Here is a 22,910-nt window from a genome sequence, read left to right as displayed (position 1 = left end):
CCAGTGGGCTAAGGAGACAAGCCTCCTGGAAAATGTGGAGCTCTTGAAAAACTCATGTTTGTGAAATCACATCCGTGCTGCACTATTGTTTAATGTGCATGGGAGGGGGGGGGCAGAAAATGTAGGAATCTGTTATAGTCCACGATTATTTTCATGCGTGTTTGTGCTGAGTCGTGAAGTGACGAGTAGCCTAAACACTTAAGTGGCACAGCTGAGTTGCTTGTTTTCCTTGTGTGTCTGGCTTCACACGTCATCAAGGGCCCCACACGTCGCCCTTCATTCTCAGAAAGACCTCCCAAGATGGTGCAGAGTGACACGCAGTGATCTTAAGAATCTCAATTTAGTCAGAAAATAAATCTTGAGACTTAAGAGGCAAATGTAATAACAGAGGAGAGTTGGTCTACGATCTCTTTCAAAACAAACACACACAAAAATATTTAAGAACCATCTCTCCTTGGAATATCTTTCCTCCTTTTCTGTCTCCATCTGGTGCTAAAGTTATTACAAGCTACCACGAGCAGCGATAACCACTATCTTTGGAAGAACGACTCCGTATGAGAGAGGAGCAGTGAATGATGCTCAGATGTGAACGAGAGAAATGAGTGAAGCCGCCTGTCTTTCATTTGTTCCACAGTGGCCGCCTGCGCCCCTGCAGCTATCTCTCAGTGATGCATTCCACTGTATTTCTATTGGCCACAAGTGGCTCCATTAATGAAGCGCATTAGTCCTGGGTGTGAATGCGCTCCTGCAGAGAGAATGAGTGCAGGGATGGGGCGCAGGTAGAATAAGCACTGGTAGAAAAGAGCTCTTTGGAGGGTGATGTATATATATGATGGAGGACTCGTCTTTAAGAAAAAGAAAAAAAACCAAGGAGAAATATTGCTCTGCCATCACAAAAGAGACAAGGAGAGCAGAGCACTGAAGTGCAGGGCTCCTTAGCTGAAAGGGGAGGAGCGCGAGAAGGTGAAAGCAGAATAGGAGGATTGTGTGGATTTGTCAAAGGATTCAAAACACACTGCTCCAAACATTAGCCTCACAGAAATCCCAGTTCATTAACAGGCCGAGTGAGCGGTCATTGATTCATTGATAAAATAATTCTCCAGGGATGCGGTCGGCATGGCGATGAGGAGCGTCACGTGTTCCTGCCATTCAGCGCCACTTTGCGATCCGTGCCGTTAGCTTTTCCGAGGAGCCGATAAAATGATAATAGCGTCGAGGAGGCCCTCGGTGGCTCCGCTGCCTCATATCACGCTCAGTCATCTTCACACTCAGTAAAGTCAGCACATTTCTGCTGCCATTAAATTTACTATGGCTCATTGGGGATTGACACTGCACAACATCAGTGTCATTGGAATGCCTTGTGAAATTCAAGAAAGACTCACTTCTTCATGCTGGAAACAATCATTATTGCTAAATGCTCTGTTTAAATGACTGGCATTACATGCTTGAAAGTTACTATCATTCACCTCACATCATCGAAGAACTAATAATTATTTTTTTTCCCCCAGAAGTCTACACTTCATGAGGCAACAGCATAATTGTTACCGCTAATGACTTTGCAGCTTTTATTCCATCTCATATACTCACAGGTTCACGATGGGGGGGGGGGGGGGGGACGCTGGTTGCGGTGATCCCCCCCCCCCCCCCCCCCCCCCAATAACTAGAGGCAAGAATTTCTTTACTCCATACTCCAATATTCAGTGGTGTGAGCTGATTTAAAAATGCACAGCAGAGAGCTTTTCACTGAATTACACCGTAGGCTATGAGGGGAGTGATGGGAAATTTTAATGAGGACTCAGTAAAAAAAAAAATTACATGCCTGCAGATTATTTGTGATCCATGTTACTGGTTTTCTGTCGAATATATAAATAATATATATAATTAATTATTATATATATAATATTTGATGAATACTAAAACACAAAAAAAATCTTGGAGTGCACCAAAAAAAAATATGCGCAGTCACACACAGAAACCCAAATGCAGATACTATTTTTATACCCTATTATTAATGTCTTCCAAGAATAATAGCACTTATTATTTTGTGGTACACTAATGTGCCACTTTAAATCATGTCAGATTTAACGCTACGAGTTTCAAAGGCCTACGTAGGTCTCTTCGATTCAGCGTGCGACTTCAGAGCCACGGCGGGTCACCGAAAGCTGCTTTACATTCACTCCATATACCCATAAATTATATCAGTGCCTCCACTGCTGTGGGTATTTTCTACGATTATCATGTCATATCAGTCAGCACTACCCGTAGCTTAATGGATTTGAAATGTGACACGAGGGCAGAAAAAGCAGCTCGGTAAATCGAGCAGAATTCATCGGGGATTTTATGAACGCGCATGTATATCAACACATTTTGCACGTGAGTAAATCCTTTAGAGTGGCTTAAAGGTGCAAGTTGTTCTTCAAAAGAGGTTTCAAAACAACAGTTTGTTTTTTTTGTTTTTTTTAGGACATCATAGAATTGGTAATCTCTCCCACTTGGAGGGGGAATTGCTTTACTTCTTGAAGGTCTTTCGGACCGCATTTGGCTTATATTTTTCCCAAAGCAATTATAGACTGGGTGAATTTAGTTGTCTTGCGCTCTCCACGGTGGGCTGTGGAGAGCGCTATGTTTTTTTTTTCTTTTTTTCCCCTTTTATTAACAGAGCTGGAGTATCTATGGGGAGTAGGTGCAGTGATGGTCAGAGACACAGCGTCCTCTGCTGGTGATGAGGGAAACATTGTTTTCTGTCCCCTGTTTGTGAGATAAACAACACTGTCTAAGCAGGTGTGCATGTGCATTACCATTGTGTCTTTTTTGTGTGTTTTTCAGGTGTATGTGAATGCTCGGACTTCACCACTGGGACGACCTGTGAGCGCTGCCTGGATGGTTACTATGGCAACTCTTTGATTGGCACACCTGGTGATTGTCAGCCTTGCCCTTGCCCAGGCCAGACCAGCTGTGTCCAAATTGCAGAGACAGGACAGGTGGTCTGTACCAACTGCCCTGCAGGACAGACAGGTGACGTGAACAATTTAAACAAATTCATATGGATGGGAAGCACACTGAGTAACGAGCTTTATGTCAAGACCAGAGCAGTCAGAGCGTCTCCACACGACAGCGTGATACTGAAAAGAAGGTGGCTGTAGCGCACCCCACCTTAATTTGAGCTAAGGTCGGGTGACGGTGACCTCCAGCAGTGTTCTTTCTCACTTATTCATCTATTGCCTGCCCGTCTCTCTCTCACCTCATTCCCTGTGTAGGAATGCGCTGTCAGAGGTGTGAAGATGGCTACTATGGTGACCCCCTAGGGCTCTCAGGGGCAGCTCAGCCATGTGTGAGATGCAACTGCAATGGTAATGTGGACTTCAACGCGGTGGGAATATGTGACCACGTCACTGGGCGCTGTCTGAAGTGCCTGGGACACACGGAGGGAGATCACTGTGAACGCTGCCAGCAGGGTTTTTACGGCAACGCCCTGGACCAGACAGTGGGCCAGAAGTGCAAGTGTGAGTAACCGAGAGTGTGCCGGTAATTTATTATGATGCTAAGATGTCAGTGCAAGATGAGCAATGAAAGATGGGTCTCCTGAAAGAGTTCCCCTGCACTTATAGATGTGTTTGGCTTACTTCCCTTGGAAACATCCACTGCATTCAACCTTTTTTCCGGCAGTGTTGCATTTAAACTGTATCAGCATACAATTCATACTGTCATATTGTTGTTTACAACCAGAAAGCTACAATAAAGTAATGGACATATTCTGCTAAAGGCTACTTGACCTTCGAGTTGGACTTTTAAAAAGAGGAAAAAATAGTCCATTCAAATTGCCTTCAATTCAAGAGTTCTATTTTGACAGGTATAGCTTTCTTGAGTCATGAAAGGCAAAAGCTGAAAATGGTTTGAACAAATGGCTGTGGGTCAGAAAGATAACACAAAAAAAGAAGAGACTCGCTGGGCTGGGAGAATGGAAAGCGGGAAAAAAAACTAACTGAAGTTACAAAAGCAGAAACAGTAATAGCTGTGACGTGTTTGTCCTTTGATTTTCTTATCCTTTTCTTATGCTTCATTCTACCACAGTTGAGCCTCTACAGAACAGAACAACACCACAGAGGGATATAGGACATCTATTATTCTATTCTTTGTCTTTTCTTATTGTTTTCATAATGAATTGATAAACTGGGAAATGTAATATTTGGTTTGGCTGGTGACTGAAATCAAGCTGTATAACATAAACAAATCACTCATAACTGCAGATGTGAAAACAAGATGTTGTGTTAGCTATTTGCTGATATATTACTATAATCATTTATAAAGGATGAGAAATGAAAATAAAAAAAAACAAAAAAAACACTTCAACCCTGTTATGTTATGATTGTTGCACAGGTTGGCCACCAGTGGCACTCTGCAGCTTCCCTGTTAGCAACATGTGTTTGGAACACGATGAACAAGTAACCTACATCTCCTATTGAGACAATAAAGATTCCAAAACACACGTTTTTGATCGATGTAAAGGTATCAAACTCTGCACTAAAATTGGTCTACACAAAGATGCACATCCCTAGATGTTTCTCCTAGATCATTGTGGCTTGTTCTTAAAATCAAAACTTTATTTATCTTTGTTCGTCATACTAGCCTATTTAAATAGATGACAAATACAAGAAATCCAGTGTGCCAGTTGAAATTATACAAAGTAGGCGTATCTTGTACCGCAAGCTGTTTGCAAGCTGCAAACAGATTTTTTTGTTTCAAGTTTTGTGTTTATTTCCTTTAGCATGCAGCTGCAGCTCTGCTGGAACATCTGGGCATGTAAATGAATGCCATCCTCAGACAGGAAATTGTCATTGCCTCAGTCATGTGACTGGACGGGATTGCAGTTATTGCGAAGTTGGCTTCTTCAACCTCCAACCGGGCATTGGATGTGAAATGTAAACAGATCTCCTGTGCGCTTCAGAGTTGATTTGTATGAAAAGCAGTAATAACTATTCTTAGAAGAAGACTCTATCATTAATGTGTCATTTTCCTGCCTTCCTCAGATGCAAATGTAATCCAATTGGCTCATCGTCACTGGCATGCCATCCAATCACAGGGCAGTGTGTGTGTCGCACAGGAGTGGAGGGGAGACTGTGTGATACTTGCCGTTTGGGCTTCTTTGGATTCTCATCACGAGGTTGCAGAGGTACAGTACTTTACTCGAGGCATCACAACTGCACTATGTGCCATCCTCTAATCCTCTAATACTTCCTCTAATACAGATCACACATGAAGGCATTTCTAACTCTATAAATGTTTATCTCTGTTGCTCCTTGGCTCTGCCATCCCCTTGTGGTCCCATCTTGCCTCATCAAGCCTGTAACTGTGACCCGATGGGCTCCGTTTCTATGCAGTGTCGCAGTAACGGCACCTGCCACTGCCGCCAGGGCTTTGTGGGTTACAAGTGTGACAAATGTGAGTTAAACTATTTCCACAACAGAGCCACACACCAGTGCGAGGAATGCCCAGTTTGCTATGGCCTTGTCAAGAAACAGGTGGGTCTATGTTTCGTTAAATTGTTTATGTTCGTTAATATTTGCATTTGGAAGAAAAAAAAATTGGGATTTTTTTCATTTTTACTGCTTCGAATGGCAAATTAGGGCACAGCATATAAAAATAAGCTTTTGCAGTCAAATGGCAAACTTGATAGCAAAAAAGTTGCACAAGTTGACTTTGTTGGGAATTTACCCTGTAATGTAATCATTTATACATTACCACTCACTCGTAGCAATTAATCATAGTAACACTTCTAATTAACCAAGATCAAATTTAGCATATTTAGAGGATTTTCTTACCACTTAAAAAAAATGCAATGTTTTAAAGTGTCACACTGTGTTTTAACCAGCCTAGCTTTAGGTATTTACTGGGGTTTCTTTAGGGTTGCCAACGTTTTAACTATCAAGGGCCACTCTGGCGTGCCAGAAGCACAATGCACAGCCAGCAGGGTATAGTGTAAATATGCAATGTGTGTTTATATTCTTACATTAAAAATGCAGTAATGTTGGTATTTACTCAATTACTCATCTAAAGCAATAAAGAAAAATACAGTAAAAAATGACAGAAATCACATGAAAAGAAAAAAATATTCAAATAAAATACTGTAAATAGGGGCTTACATTACCCAGGTTATTATCATGCTACGCAGACCAAAACGTATTCCTTCTTAAATCTGCTTTGCGTGGCTGGCCATCACTGATGGCTGTAACTGGACACAAGCACTTGGTATTTGTAAGAGTGCCATCTGTTGGTCAGGAAGCATCATTGCAGGTAAAGATCGCCATACAAGACATTCAAGTTAGAATAAGGAAGAAATTATATGGGATGTCCCGGTTAAAACGGGACCTTTGGCAACCCACGTTTACATACACTTCAACTGCCAAGATAATGTCTCTGAAAGTATCTAATGTTAGCATGACAGCTAGGATGGCCTAATACAGTGTTTCCCAACCTTTCGGCGCCACGGCACATATTTCACATTAGACGGCACAAAGAAACATGTCACAAAATGCATATTAATAATTTTCTCCCATGCACCAGGTATAGCGTAATTGTCTCAGTTTGTCCCAAGTATACCTTTTTTGGTTTCCTCTGACGACTACTCATGCTGGGCCTTCATCTGGGGCGGAATTTTCTGCAGGACCCTGGTCAGATTGACTACTTTTTCTTTTCAAATATTTATATATTGATATTAAGCCCTGCATCTTCTCACAGCATGACTATTATGTAATTTCTTCATCGTCTTTTTTTGTTTTACTGGCAGTTGGCAACCCATTTAATTAGAGCAGGTAGTTGTACTGCCCTCTAGTGGAAGAGAATGCTAGTGCTAGTCAGGTGGAACCAGATAATCTTCCACACCTGATCAATTCTCACGGCAGACCTATGTGCCGCGGCACAGTGGTTGGGAAACACTGGCCTAATATATGAATAAGCTACATTATGAAGACATTTTTCACAGGATTGCATGCAGCTAGGTGCTGCTAATAAAATGCATTTGATAGACATCATCAGCAGGTGTGAACCCCTCTATAAAAGGAGGAGTTTTGAGAGTTTACTGGAGCATTCAGAGCATCCCAGCAAATTCAACCCAAGGTCAAGCTGTGCAGTGCTGAGAAATTTCAAAAAAACCCCAGAGCTACATCTCAGTTAGTATGTTAAATGTTAAAGTTCAAAATAGTACAATTTGTCTTAAGAGAACTGTGCATATGCCTGCAAATGACAAGCCAAAATTCCTCCACAAGGATGTGAGAGGCTGATAAAATCATACAGAAAAAAAATCACATCAATTTATTACTGCTAAAGGTGGATCTGGACTGTACGAAGGACAGCACAGAGTCCTTTCTCACAATAGTGTTTTTGTCCATCAATATTCATTTCTCTGTGGTCTCTACAAAAGAAAATGTCTTGCTATTTAATGCTAGATAGTTGGTTTAACTGTGTAATTTGATCTTTGGCAGGTTATTGGATAGATTTTTAACTTTTTATTAAAAGTATCTGGCAATAATGACCTAATGAAAAACAATAATGTTGAGTGTTAATATATTGCAAGGTTAATAAAGAAGTACAAATTAAAACCAGCTGCAGTTGGTCCTCGCTGTCCTGCTTTTCCTACTTAGGAAGCAGTAGACATCATGAATTGAATATGAATTCTTTTTTGTTTAGGAATGGAACTTTTTATCTATGTCAACTCTGCAACTATTCAATTAGTAATTTCTTCTACAAAATGTGAGATAATTCTGATCAGATTGAATGTACTTGTGTGCATTTCTATAGCACTTAACCTTATATACATGCAGCGCTTTGCTCTATAAACCTAAAACACTTTATCTCCTTCACGTTCAATTAACCTAACATGCATGTCTTCAGACTTTAGGTGGAAGCAGGGCAAAAGCTACACAGGCAAAAAGAGATCATGCAAAGGCCACACACAGGCTTACTCTGAAGCGATATTACTAATCACTGTAACTGCTGTGCCGACCGGAGCCTACAATTCAGTCTTAAAACACTCTAATAAAAGTGAAGTGTAGCATTGTACAAAATACCGCTTCAGTTTAGCTGTCAGTGTCTCACACTATAGCTTTCTTGACCTTGCATTGGGTCTTTATTTTCTGCACCTTCCCACATTCTGACTATGTTCCTTGCAGGTCCGTGCACTAGTCCATATTATTGTTTTGCACACCTACGCAAGGTGTTTTTGGCACACTTTTAATGCGTGAGGGGCAATTTGATCCTGAAATAACACAGTCCCCATAGTACATCCTGCCTCTGTAGACCCTCATGGCAGCCATATGGCTCCTTTGTATTTGTAGATTGCAAGTAAACAGTGGCTGTGCAGTGAAACAGAAAAATGATCTCCTGCACTGCTCCTCTCTGTCCCTTTAGATTTGTAGCAGCCCACGTCTGTATGCTAAGGTGCCGTGTCTCTGGATTTGCCTTCTGAGGACAATCCAATAGCGCTGATGTGTTCTGTCTGTTCTCTGTGCATTTTCTTGTTCCGGCTAAAGTGGCTGCATGTTCTCACCGGGCCGGCTTGTACCTGTGTGAATGCATTCTGTGATTTCCACAGTGTTAGCGATTCAGTGAACATCCCAACCCTTGTCTGCTGCGAACACCTGCAATTACTCTCACTGTCCTGAGTCTCCCCCAGCTCTCCCTTTCTGCTGCTCGCGCTCTCTGTCTTTCCGCTGCTACTTTTCCTGTGGTTCAAACATAGAAAGGGGGGGAAAAAAGACTAACGAGCACAGAGAGAGAGAGGTTGAGAAAAGACACAGACGTGCGAGGGATGATCAAGAACGGTGTGAAAAAGCCCGTGGATGAAAGCAGAATTTAGAAGAGAATTTTATTTTATTTTTTATATATTTTTTAAATGGACGGGACTTGATTAACTGCAAGAATGAATAACTCAGAAAAAGCACTCACTGTTTTATCTGAGTGGTGTTAAGCTGACTAGGCCTTATTAATACACCGATGATTGCTCTCTAAAGTGATCGGCAAGAAATTCCTGCTAACACAGAACACACGTGCACAACCTACGGCTACCAGCTTAACAAAAGGTGTAATCACAGCCAGATCGCAGGCTCTATTTATATAGCTCTGGACTATTTTTTAACTGCCGGGGTCAGCAAACTGTTGCCAATCACAGCACTTTTATTCCATTTTCAGACCTGGACTTCCATTCTCTAAGAAGTCTAATCTAGCTATCTGCAGAAATGCTTTCCTCGGCCGCACGCTATGCAGGGAATAGTGAGTGGATGCGGATATGAAAACCGTGTTCTGTGCTTATCCTGTTTTTGGTATTCATTTATTCATTGCTTTTGGTGAAATACTACATTTTGATGTTTTGGTGTACCAAGAATCTGAGTCCTATCTCAATCCCTGCATCTGAATAAATAAATACAGATGGAGGTACATAGATATTCTGTTGTGGTGTTTTGTTTTGTTTTTTTCAAGTGTTTTGTTTGGTTTTTCTTGCTTTTTTTGTTGTTTTTTTTAAACCCGTATTCTCATTCACACCTTCGGTGAAAAATCTCGATGCTATTACAGGCGGAAAAGCTCAGGACTCGGCTGCAGGATTTGGAAAAGCTCCTGGCTCACTTTGATTGCAGAGGTAGATACGGGAAGCGGCACCACCTGCTGAAGTATCACATGGCCAGGCTTTATGAGCATGAGCACCAAAGGGAGGATACTCTGCCCAATGCTCTGGAGGATTTTCTGGCCTTCCAAGGTATCAGCAGCCAGGAGCCGAGATAATTCCGCTGTCACTCCTTTTAATGTTTCCTCCGTGGTCGTGACATCTTGCGAGGCACTTGGCAGCCTTTGCCTTGTGAAACACGATGCTCGCTTAATGTGCCATTGTAACCGCTGTGTCACGCTTTGGCTATGAGATGATAACATGCCATATCAGTACATACAAGACCAGCTGCAGAAACGTGATGTGAAACCGCTCCCGGCGTTTCGAAAATCTGCTGCTGTTGCTCTGTGTCTGTGTCTCCTCCAGTGTGACTGGGCTACATATACAACGCAACAAAGCGATTAAATCAGGAAGCAAGGCGACAATGCAAACCTCTCCCAATTACTTTAACACAATGTTGATATATCCTCATTATCTTTGGAGGGGGAAAGGCTTACAGGCTCAGCTGCACAAGCCAAATGGAGACAAATCATAACAATATAGAACAGGGTGCCGTGTGACCAACTTAATCCCTGTTTATATGACAGCCAGGGCATCGCTAATCCCTGCTTATTATGATTATAGTTGCAATCATGATAACAGTTGCCCAACAATCGCCCTCCCATCACCCACACTATATATACACACACACACATTGTTACCAGTCGTGCTCTTTAAGGCACTGGATGGCCCGGTAATGATTTAATGAGTATGTGGAATCAACGGACTCGCTGTGTGGGCACACACAAGCTCCTTGCTTCTCATTTTATCAGACACGGAGTCAAAGCGACAAGTAAAGCATGTCCCAAAATGAAGCAACAAAGCGGACAGATTGTACTAATTGTTCTGTAAAATGCCTTTGCGGCCAGTTAAATTAGAAACACGACAGCAAACAAAGTGAAATTGCCAAAAAAAAAAATACGAGCATCTGGATAAATTTCCATATGGTTCTGCTTATTCTGACTACCGATATGCGGAATGGATGAGAGTCCTCACATGAATTAACACAGTAAATGAGGGAGCCGAGAATGAGAGATGTGTCAAAATACGGCTTTCCAGCTACAAAGAGTTGGAAGAATGGTATTCTTGGTGAAGCAATCCGTGAAAGACTTAACGTGGTTTTATTTGCTTTGTTCTTACAGAGGCACGGGAGGCCTTAATAAAACAATTTTCCTTGCTGGAAGCTTCTACAGGCACACTTTTAGCCCAGCTGCATGGCATTACATCTTCTTTGAACTGCAGCATCAGCATGACAGAGGAAGAGGGGAAGGAGAGGAGGAAGGATGAAAGCAGCAGGGCTGTGTGTCAGACCTTCACAGACACTCTACACATGATCAGAGTGTCTCAGAAACAACTGAAGCAGGCAACACAAGACCTGGACAATATGGTAGGTGACCTAAATGTACACTTTGTCCTCAGTATTGTAGCCACCTCAAACACTTTATTAGTTATGACTTGCTAGCACCACTTTGGACACCCTTTGGGTTTCCAAACTGCCTTCTTTATAGCATAGATTCAACAAGGTGCTGGAAACGTTCCTTGGATTTTGTTCCATGAAGTGAATCTCCAGCCTCTGTTGGTATGAGGCAGGATGGATCCATCCTTTTATGTGGGCTACTCCAAATTCTGAGCCCACCATCCAGTTGCTGCAGCAGAAATTGAGACTCATCAGATCAGGAAATATAGTTCCTGCCTGACAAGCCTGTGTGAACTGTAGCCTCAGTTTTCCTGTTTTTTAATTGAAGAGAGTTCACCCAGTGTGGTCTTCTGCTGCTGCAGCTCATCTGCTTCCAGTCTTGGCATGTTGTGTGTTAATAAAATAATTTCATTTTTGTCACCGACCTGTTTTTCCTGACAAAAACAAGACAATAAATAAATAAAAACGAACACACAAGGAAGAAAACGATGATGACAATGATGATGATGACAATTTTCCTGAAAGGATTCTGGAGAGACAAGATCCAATCAGAACTAATTAAATTGTGTAGGAAGGTAGAATGGGTTTTGGAAGTGATCTAAACTGAAGTAATCTCCTTGTGCAGTAAGGTTAGAGAGAAGAATAGAAGTCATGGAGGAAACTAACTTAAGATTTTGTCTACTAAAATCTTAATCTTTAGTCGACTAAAGCTAATAGAATTTAGATGCCTTAATTATGACTGAAACTAAATGAAATTGTAGTCCAAAGATTGACTAAAAAACTAAACCAACATTTGCTGTCAGAATTAGCACTGCTACATACCTTTTTGTAATAAGAGGCTATTAGATTTTCTGTTGCCTTGAAGCAGCGTGACCATTCGCCTCTGACCTCTGGCATGAATAAGGCATTTTCAAACCAGAGAGCTGTGTCTTACTGGAGTATTCTCTGTAAACCCTTGAGGCAATTGCTCAGGAAAAAATCCCAGTACATCAGGAGTTTGTAAAATACTCACACCAGCTGATCTGGCACCAACAACCACACCACATTCAAAGTCTCTTAAATCACCTTTCTTCCCATTCTGATGTTTCATTTGATATTGTGTTGACTATGACAATATGTCTAAATGCACCATGTGAGCCATGTGATTGGCTGATTAGATCTGCACCTGTACCTAATAAAGTGGCCTGTGAGTGGGCTGTGAGTGTGTCATGACTTCCAAAAGTCAGATTATTTCCAGGATAAAAATAGAGTTTGTAGATTTAGAAACATTAACAAAAAACACAGGTTCTGACAAGTGAAGGGGTGCTTATGGTGCTCCATCATGTCTAAGGTTTGTATTCAAGTGGGAACCGCTCGTAGCACTGACTATGCTAACTCGGCAGTACAAATTTCCTTCGGTTGTTTCTGTACAGTTTCACTGAAGAAAACTGATGACATGTGGATCTGAGCTATCCATCACAGACTTCATGAAGTAAATCAACCTGCAGCCATTGTTCAGCTGTGATGAATATTGCCGTGCCCCAGGTTTCCAGCAGAACAGCAGACCTAAGCATAACTATGCACTATTGTCAAATTTTAAATTGGTATATGTTAAGTAAAGACTTAGGCTTTCTTAGTGCCAAATCATAGATATACCACTGGTTTTAAAGGGGTACTTCATAGCACTCTGTGTGGAAACTTTAGCACAAGCAGCAGACCAGCATTGCAGAAACTTAACAAAATTAGTTAAACAAGATTTAGTTAAGGTACTGCTAAGCTGAGTGGTTTCACAGCACCGGTAGTGGCCTTCACACCACAAAGGAGGAAAAAATGTCAAAATCAATAGTATGAGTGAATGATTGGGAGAAAAAGAAAGTCCCCTTTGCCAGTGAATCCAAATGCGAGCTTACATGAATGACATATTAACAATAACAGATTCACCAAAGGTCAACACAGTAGCATCAGCAAAGTCCTGCTTGTTTACTGTCTTTGCATAATTCATACTCGTTCTACTCAGTCTCACGGCACGTTTTCCACCGGTTATACACGACCCCTGTAGAGTGCCTCTGTGCCTCACAGTGAAAACCCACTCCCAGTTAGATAACCAATGATTTAACAAGGCGAGCTAGACCAAGAATAATACTGCAGTGTATCAAATGTGTAGCAAAGTTTAGTAGTGGGAATTTGAAATTGATCAAAAGTAGCCCTCCTTAGAACTTTTTGGAGGGAAGATTGACAAAAACAAGCAGTCCTAACATCAAACTAACCTCTTTGGAGCTCAAGCATATGCTTATATTAAATCAAGTACTATAAATATTACTGTAAGCAATAATCAGTCTTTTATGCCATTGCATTATATACTGTGTGCTAGCATGCTGAGCATGTTTTTTTTATTGTCTTTACTGTGGGAGGTTGCAGTTTACCTTGCTAGATGCTGCTCTTTTGTGTAGATCCACAAAGACTCCCCCCAGGCAAAACCATGACTCCACCCCCTCATACCCTCACCCTTCTCCGTATGAGTGGCACACTCCTCCCTCTGAAACAAAAAACCAAAGATGTTGATGGACGCTAAAATTAACAACTTGTTCTTCACCCGCCTCAAGGCTTTTTACGGTCTCTTCATGACGCTTGCAGGAATTTATTATAGATACTCCTGCCATGTTATTTAGGTTTGGAGAGATGAGTGAGCTTGTTTTGCCAATATATAGCTCTGATTGCGTGTGCGTGCATGTGCGTGCGTGCGTGCGCGTGTGTCCATTGTGCTTATCACTTGGGTATGCCTGAAGCAACAGCAATGTAATTTCATATTACATATTTCACAGCGGCCACCTCCCTTCCACTAAAATGAAGAAAGAAAAATGCTAGTGTGTCAATTGTTGATTCAGTTTGCCCTTTTTATTTGCATTTTGTCAAATTAAATGCCACTCTGGGAAGGACTCTGGTTTCAACCGTATAAACACTGCATTTATTAAGACAAAACTTCAGGCAATTTCAGACCTTTTTAGGACACCCCCCCCCCCCCCCCCCCCACAATATGCCCCTGCTTTGAACCTGCTTGATTACATACATTTAGAGAAGGCGGTTCATTATATAAACATGCAAAAGTATTGAGTACTCTCCAGTGCAATATAACTTTCATGTCAGCTGATTCGTAATTGTATTACCTTACAGGCGTTACATTGTAAATATATCCCACACAGTAGGCACTCAATGCAACAAAGCTCTAAGTATTCCATTACTGAGCTTCAAGCCTTATTTATAATGCTTTCTGTGTCCACCCACATCTTTAAAAAGACCATCTTTGGACTCAAATGAGGCCATAATTACACTTTTTACTGCTATTTTATTAATAATCTTGCATATCCATGGGCATTTGGGGTTCCAGCTATAAAACAAATCCCCCCCAACACCTTTTTGGACTCATATAATCATATCATCATCATCATCATGTGTTTACTTCTGTGTGTTCATTTTGGTAGTCCTGGCCATGTTCTTACCAAATACATTGTACAAATTGATCCTGGTCTTATCTGACCATCACTCCCCATGTTCATTAAACTTTTTTTCTTTTCCCTGTTTATTGTTAATTAAGTCAAATTTGATCTTGCGGTGTTGTGCCAGAGAGAAAGCAAGACAGTTGATTGCTCTCTGAGCTGTCACAGAAAGTCACATTTTTACTGATAACCCATGTGCCAAGTCTGAAGGTTTCATTTGTCTGTTTTTTTTTTTAGATTGTGTAAGTACTACCTCATTTAGAAGGATCCTGATTTGTAGTACTAGGGCATGTACTGTACCTCTGATTACTGTTGAAACTGTTTCGACTGATTTTTAAGTTGGCCATAAATCTTGCTGTATTCGTTTCCAGTGTTGTGAAGTCTCACAATCACATTTCTCAACTTCACCAGCAATTCTTTTCCACGTGGAGCAAGAATGCAGACAGTCACAGCCCAAACTGACAAAGCTCTTATGTTCACAGGTCATTTTGTAACGCTGATCGTGTATTTAGGCTCATTCAAAATCCCAGAAAATCTCTGGTTTGTTTCGCTGATCACAACTTTTCTAACGTGCAGTGCTGTAAAATAGTTTATGCCCCCTTTTTGATTTCTTTCTTTTGTCATTTTTCTTTTTGCAATATTTGTTACACTTACATGTTTAAGATCATCAGACATAATGTAATATTAGACAAAGGTCTAAACTATCCAACCATATCTAATCCTCTGTGAAAAAGGAATTAATGTATTTAAAAGTAGATCTAATAAATCTGCATTTTGTATTTAAATCTTTGTCAAATATGACAAATATTGCAAAATAATAAAAAAACAGGACAGAACTATACATGTCAATAATTAGAAGTTCATTTATTTTTGATGTACTGAGTTTCTACTTTGGGATTTGTATTTTCAAGACAGTCTTTTAAATTTTTTAATGTTCATATGAGAACCCAAATTAAAACTTTTTGCTCAAATCATTATCTAACAGTCAATATATACAGACAGGTTCAGGGGGAGGTACACCACAGAGCATCTGTTTTCATCTGTAAAACACGGCGGAGGTACTGTCATGGTTTATGGCTACATTTAATTCAGAGGTGGTTCAGATCTTATCAGAAATGATAAACCTTTGAACGAGGACAAGTGTGGATTTTGAGCCATCATGCAATACAATGTGGAAAGCAACTGGTAGACAAAGAACAGAACAAAAGGTAGCTCACATCCAGTGAAGAGCTTTGAAATGTCCTTCGGGAAGCCTGGAGAAGTTTTCCTGAAGACTACAAGGGTGTCCAACTCCAGGCCTCGAGGGCCGGTGTCCTGCAGGTTTTAGATCTCACCCTGGGTCAACACACCTGAATCAAATGATTAATTCATTACCAGGCCTCTGAAGAGCTTCAAGACATGTTGAGGAGGTCATTTAGCCATTTAAATCAGCTGCGTTGGATCAAGGACACATTTAAAGCTGCAGGACACCGGCCCTCGAGGCCTGGAGTTGGACACCCCTGACTTAAAGAAAGCTGCCAGAGAGAGTTCAGGCTGTGTTTTGTGTCCATGCCAAATATTGACTTTCAAACTCATTCAAACTCAGGTTTTTCCTCATGTGCTGTTTTTCCACGATTTCCCTATTTGAATAAATCAATGCAGCTATTTTTAGTTTTCTAGCAAAATATAAAGAAATGAGAGGTAGTTCAAGATTTTAGCACAATGCTGTATTTTTCTGAATAACTCTCAGAAACACAGAGTTTTCACACAAATGAAAATTTCTCTGACTGCAAACAGCACTGTGTCGAAAACATTTTTAAAAATAATCAGCTGAAGTGTGAAAAATCCTTTAATTACGTGACCTCATATGATTTAATTAAACACGTCCAAACAGCTTAGACCCATTCCAAGACCAGAGCTGTACTTTTTTTGTCATTTGCTCAGTATGTCGCTTTCTCTCACTACCTTTTTCACAGCTCATTCCTTTTGAGGCAGTGTCACGACCCAACAAATGGAACATTATGGTCAATGACTCACAGGTGCTAATGAAAAGGTAAGTTAGGTCAATGGACTTTGAGTTGTCAGTTAAAAGCAAAGACCGCAATAGTAATTTACGGAGCTTCATCACTCCCGGCTTTTAGCTTGTCAAATACATTGTGGTTAGGTTACTGTGAATCGATGCTCTCAGCGCTTCAGAGTCACACCTTTGTTCTAGTTAAAAATATCCAGAGTGGAAATCCATTTTTCTCTTTCCTTGCAGCAGCTGCAGTACTCTACTATTCTGTAATGCTCGTTTTATTCCTCTTTTACATTATTTACCTTTTTTTTATTTCTTCTTCTTCTTCTGGTAGTCACAGGGAAACAGCGGACCACATCGAGGCTATAGCCGACAGGGCAGTAAGAGCCTCAAAGCAAACCTATAGCTCACTGATGGATCTACTGCAGGACAACTCTACAGAGGAGTACATCAGGAACCTAACGGAGCAGTGAGCACAAAGACAAACATATGTTCTTGTAGACATGCACAGGCAGAAACAATGCTTTGTATGAATTCACATTCACATAAAGCATTCTACAACTCCCTGGATTATTGCGCTTTTGCAGTGTGTGTGTGTGTGTGTATATAACAAAGTGCACCTATCACTGTATTATAGCTCAAGGTCCTCTTCTTTGCTGCTGCCTCTTAAAGCACACTAGAGTTAAGGAGTAAGACATTTAGCCACAGGGAGACAGCTTCTCTCTACTGTAAGCCTATTGCTTTCTTGGATTTGCCACACGCTTGCTGCATCTCCTAGCGTGTGATTGCTCTGAGGATTATCCTGGATGCTAGACAGAATGATGCAAAAAGCCCTCCGGTGGCCATGATGAGAGCAAGAAGTGAGGAGCTCCAAATTGATTACTCCCTTCTACCAGTAGTCAGCTTGATTCAGAGGAGTTGTGTTCATCTTCGGAGCACTGCCGTATGTCTGTGTGCGTGCTCGCGCGTGTGTGTCTGCGTGCGTTTGTGTGTCGCTTTATAGGATGCAAAGTGAGCAGTTTACGCACAGATGGGCAGCATAAAATTGCATTTCCCACACATATTTCCCCATGTGGTGGCACTTAAGCAGATCAGAGGCATTTTATAGGCAGGAAGCTACCCAATCAGAAAATGACAAAGGTATTCAACCTGTCTCCAACAAAAGGTCTGTATCACTAGTACTCAGCAGCACTGCAACTGTTAGAAACAATTCACCTCAGTGTTTGTAATCAGCAACAGCAAAGGGGTAGTAGCACTTGTTCAGCACAACTTTGAGCTACATTAATGGACTTTACATTTTAGTGGGAAACTGCGTACTTGTTTTTACCTTCCTGCATGTTTTTTGGAGATATTATTACTTTCTGATTGAGCTTTTACATAAAGAAGAATGTTGAAGAATAATTTAAATAACAAACTGAACAGTTCGCTGCCCTCTCTGGTTTTTTGAACATTGTGCCTCTTCTGACCATAGTCAGAACCATCCAGTAGAAATGTCACCAGGTCTCGGGGCAATTTTGTACATCCTTATTGCAAAGTGAAAAGTTAAATCACTGAAAATAAGCAAAAAAAGATTTTTAGCCAATGCTAGGTCACCGTTGAAAGCTTAAACCACAGCTTTCTTGTAAAATCTGTGCAGACATGTAGTGTCTAGTTGAAACCCCAGTCATGTTTCAGATCTGTTAATAAAAGCAGTTACAGTTACTGTTGCAGTTTTTATTCTGCAGTCATTTTTTGCCCCTCCCTTTTCTTTTCTTTTTCTCACAACACAGAGTGATATATTTGCATAGTTTCACACTAGCAGGCTGTTTTCTTGTTCTGATGGAGAAAGGCTCCCTATAGGTTTAAAACATGCCTTTGAGGATCTTTGAATGAAGACATAAAAGTATGAAATTAATCACTGAGTGGGGAAAGAGATAAGGCAGAAGGGACAAAAATTAAATTTGTGCATTAGGTTGGGGCTCTTTGAGCCTTGCTGTATTTAACGTAGTGACCAATTACAGTGGTACAAATGTATTTGTTGTTGGGGATATCTTATGCGGCCAGGTTTATTCTTTCATGGAGAACTTCAGGAGACTCAGATGTCTTACACACACACACACACACACACACACACACACACACACACACACACACACACACACTAAAAGGCTTGACTGAGGAGAATAAAAGTGTAGTGACACACACATATATAAAGCCATTCTGAAAGCTCTGCTCTGATAACACAGCGCATTCATACTATTGCTGTATGTACTATACTACATACAAGCAATTCATGTGTTCATGTCACTCTCAAGATATTGTGCACAGTGCTGCAAGGGAGTGAAAGCTCTGTAAACAATACAAGCTCTTTTCTCTAATGTTGGGGAAATAACAATAAACATGGACGGGATGCGAAACCATGAGCAAAGGAAGAATTTTATGAACAGCTTTACAGAGATGCTCGAACCATCTCAAACCATTTCTAATGCTACAGTCACATCAGGATAAACAATGGTTGGAGACTGGACACAACCAAAACTATTGCATTTAACTTAAGACCACTCTGAAATGTTTTCCTGGAAGATGGGGATTAGATCTGTGACCATCTGCAGTTATTTGCACTTTTTAAAACGACTTGCACGCATCAACTGTGAGTTTGCAGTTGAATGTAGTCATTGGTAATCAGTTCCAATTTGTTTGCAATAATAGGGGAATCAATCGATCTACAGACACAGAAATTAACATTTAAAATGTACTCGGACTGCCGTCAGAACCTCATGGACAGAAGCAGAAGTTCCTCCACAAATAGATGCTTCAGGACAGATACTTTAATGCAAAATGACATAGGCACACCTCTCTATAAACAGAAATATAACCAGAATACAACTGGCTGGTAACCGACTGAGTTCAGTCCTCTATTGCAAAGAGACAAGTAAAACGAACTCCAGACTGCTTCACACTGACTGACATTTGTTGGAAAACTGTCCAGTTTTATAAATTAAACAGCAAATGTTTGCTTATTCTCTTATTCTCAATTGAAGTCCTATTTTTGCTCTAGTGTGACTGAGCCACAGCAAGCAGCAAACCTGCATGCTGGTCAAAGAAAGAGTATAAGTCACAAAGTCAAACACACCTCTTTAACACTGATGTCACCTACCATTTCCTCTCCCTCTGCCAAGTACCTCCTACTGCTGAGTGCAAAGTGAAGTCAGCTCTACAGGAAGTAGGGGGGTTTCTGAGACAGCAGAGAGAAGGGGAGAGACATCAAGTTGTTGCGTGGGTCGTCTTTCTTTTAAATTTAGAAACGAGGACCTCTGTATACGTCCTGTACATTCTTGCAAATAAAGTCTAAAACACAAGGAAACTCTTTAACACTAATTTCACTGGTGCATCAGTTTCTGCAACTGATACATCATAATATACAGCATTATATGATAATGTGTCTGGGTCAGATAGGTTGCAAAATAAATAATAATGTATGTTTCTCTCTGCATTTAACCCATCAACTCAGTGGGCTGCCACCAATCTAGCACCTGGGGAGCAGTGTGTAGGGACGGTACCTTCCTCAGGGGTACCTCATGGTAGCCGTTCAGTGGATTTGAACCCCCAACCCTTCCAATCATGGGGGTGATCACTTTACCTACTGAGCTATCCCTCAGCAGTATAAAGTTGCTGTTGTATATAAGGAACCCATTTTTTTATTTTGTCTTTTTGTCTTTTTAAGTTGGCTTTTTATTAAACAGGATAATACAGAAGGCTGACATTTTGCTGTATGAGCTTTTGTGTCCACACGATTCAAAAGAAAAACATTTGTCTCACATACTAATTAAAAAAGCACTTTTTAAATTAGTTTGAAGATTGTTATTGCATTCAGTATTGCACGCTGTGATCATCTTATTATTTGGAAAATGATTTACAGTATATGTGACATTCGAATGATCCTGTAGTATAGTATCTCACTATATGAACACTTATAAATGACCCAGCATATTTTACATTAAAGCTGAAATAGACTACATGTTTTGGACTTCAGTCAGTCAGTCAGTAAGTCAATCATGTTTTGATATCAGTATCACCATATTTTTATGTAAATGTTCAGTGAGGGAACTCCTGTACTGCATCTGGGAACCGTTTGCAGGCTGTAGAAAAATCTAGTTTATGACATGAGACTTGTAAGAGGAGAATGAAGAAAGAGACAGAATGTGCAGTGGCTTTAGAAGAGGACTTTCACCTTGGAAAGTGTGGTTAAAAGCCAATGTGAAGCTAGAAGTTAGCACTAGCACATTTTAGCATGCATGTGCACGTAGGTGGTTGTGTAGAACAGAGACAAGAACTTTTAAAAAAACTTTTCTATATGTTTCCCACCTATCGGGAATATATTATATGTTTTGATACATTCTTACTGTACTTCTTTCATTTTAGAATCACACAGATGCAGCAGCAGAAGGAGAACCTGACGGTGCAGGTGAACGATACTGTAGCCAAACAGCTGGCCCTGGAGGAAGAAGCTGCTGGTTTAAAGCTTGCCTTGGGTAACATCACATCATCCTTACATCAGCTGGCTCTGACAGATGCCAGCCCATATCCGGAGGCTAATCACACTCAGTTCAACCAAACCAAACATCTAACCAACTTTACAACAGAGGTCAGTTTAATCTTCACTGTGATTTCAAGCATATTCTGTTGCATTTTGAACCAATAAATCAATCATTTTATTCTAATTAGTGTGGGTGCTGCTTATATAAGAAACCACTCTGGTTTGTTTAACTCGGCTCATATAGAGACAGAGGTATGGGGAATTGGAAGTTAATGTCACTTCATTTTTTTCTCATTTAATATTTGGCAAGGAAAGACGCACACTGAGGCACAGGAGAGAAGATTCTGGCAGCTTCTGTTGCTCACAGGGCACATGTTGTTCTGGAGGGGGGGGGGTGATTACCACAGCAGCATGTCTGAGCAGAATACACTGTTAAATGACCCAGAAATATGCTAAGGTGCCCTTTGTGTACGTGGTAGTTTAACAAAAGTAGAGAAAGCAATTTAAAAAAAGGATCTTTATTCTAATAGAACTGTTGCTTCTTGTTATCCCCTTTCTTGTGTAGTGGGGTGAGACCCTGGTAAAACAGACAAAAGAACTGGACCAGCAAGTTCAGACTCAAGACGGTCTCATTGCTAAGGTCAGAGAAGTGGTGGAGCCTTTACTACAGACAGTCAACAACAGCATGGAAAGCGTGAACAACGTCAGCAAGGTAACTACACTAAGTGTTTGCTAGTATTGATTTTCAGAATGTTTTTATTTTAACAATGGTTATTAGCCATGTTAACAGCACAGTTCTGTGAATTATTAAAACACAGACATGTATGTTAATTTATTGTTATTCTTTCTATGTTCATTCTATCACTACGTATAGTGATACAGCAAAACCTTAAACACCAAAGAAAAGAGTCATATAAACATATTTTTTGTTCTTCTTCTTTGCAAGCTACATTTTCATTGTACAAGGCAAAGTAATCAATTATAGATATGCATGACAACACATTCCACAGACCCCAGAGTTTAGCGAAAAGTATTTACAAGAAACAATGTGCACGTAGACGTAAGGTACGTGCAATGTCAACAACGTATGCGTAATGTTCGTCGTCACTGTTCGTTTTGAGATCAGCTAATACCAATCCATCATTCTCTTCCGCTTATCCTTTTCAGGGTTGCTGGAACTTATCCCAGCTGTCTTAGGGCGAGGGGCAGGGTACACCCTGGACAGGTCACCAGTCTGTCACAGGGCTAACACATAGACACAGACAACCATTTGCACTCACATGGGCAATTTAGTGTTTCCAATTAACCTATCTATGGGAGGAAGAGATGGATAGATGGATGGATGGATAGATAATTACAGAAGAATATTTTGTTACAAACACAATATTTGAACAAAATATAACATGAAACACAATAAACATTATTGCAAAGATTTAATAAACTACACTTGACTTTACTGACTTCTTGCTTTATCCTCCTTCTCTTGTACTAAAGCTGCTAACTCAAGCTCACGGAGCAAAAGTTGTGACTTTGTCATCAGTTGTGACAGGCAAAGAGGTGGAATCAGAAGCAATCTCTCTTCACAGACAACTAGAACGTAAGCCTCTATCTTTTTGACATACATTATTGCTTTTGTTGAATGTACAACTAAATTATTTTGCTTAAATTGAAATGTCAAGTACTGAGATGAAAAAAAAACACTGTATGACCCAGAGAGTCGTGTATTAATATAATAGATATGTCATCACGGTTGTAACGCCTTGACCCATTTGTCATGTATTGAGCACAATAGCGGCTTCTGTAGAAAAACAGAAAGA

General features: G+C 40.6%; 1 protein-coding gene across 1 annotated transcript in view; it reads left to right on the top strand.

The window, feature by feature from the left end:
- Positions 1–22,910, top strand: part of lamc3 (laminin, gamma 3) — a 134,521-nt gene that overhangs the window by 106,265 nt on the left and 5,346 nt on the right. The window contains exons 13-24 of the mRNA XM_006796809.3: positions 2,827–3,015; positions 3,258–3,503; positions 4,766–4,919; positions 5,028–5,170; positions 5,341–5,519; positions 9,565–9,745; positions 10,834–11,078; positions 16,537–16,613; positions 16,912–17,046; positions 20,979–21,201; positions 21,659–21,805; positions 22,588–22,690. Coding sequence (XP_006796872.2) covers positions 2,827–3,015; positions 3,258–3,503; positions 4,766–4,919; positions 5,028–5,170; positions 5,341–5,519; positions 9,565–9,745; positions 10,834–11,078; positions 16,537–16,613; positions 16,912–17,046; positions 20,979–21,201; positions 21,659–21,805; positions 22,588–22,690 — 2,022 coding nt within the window. The remainder of the gene's footprint in view (positions 1–2,826; positions 3,016–3,257; positions 3,504–4,765; positions 4,920–5,027; positions 5,171–5,340; positions 5,520–9,564; positions 9,746–10,833; positions 11,079–16,536; positions 16,614–16,911; positions 17,047–20,978; positions 21,202–21,658; positions 21,806–22,587; positions 22,691–22,910) is intronic.

The sequence above is a fragment of the Neolamprologus brichardi genome, chromosome 7 (assembly GCF_056152115.1).
Source record: "Neolamprologus brichardi isolate AB-2024 chromosome 7, ASM5615211v1, whole genome shotgun sequence".
NCBI classification, from domain to species: domain Eukaryota; kingdom Metazoa; phylum Chordata; class Actinopteri; order Cichliformes; family Cichlidae; genus Neolamprologus; species Neolamprologus brichardi.
The sequence above is the reverse complement of the archived record's forward strand: the minus strand, read 5'-3'. Positions and strand labels throughout refer to the sequence as shown.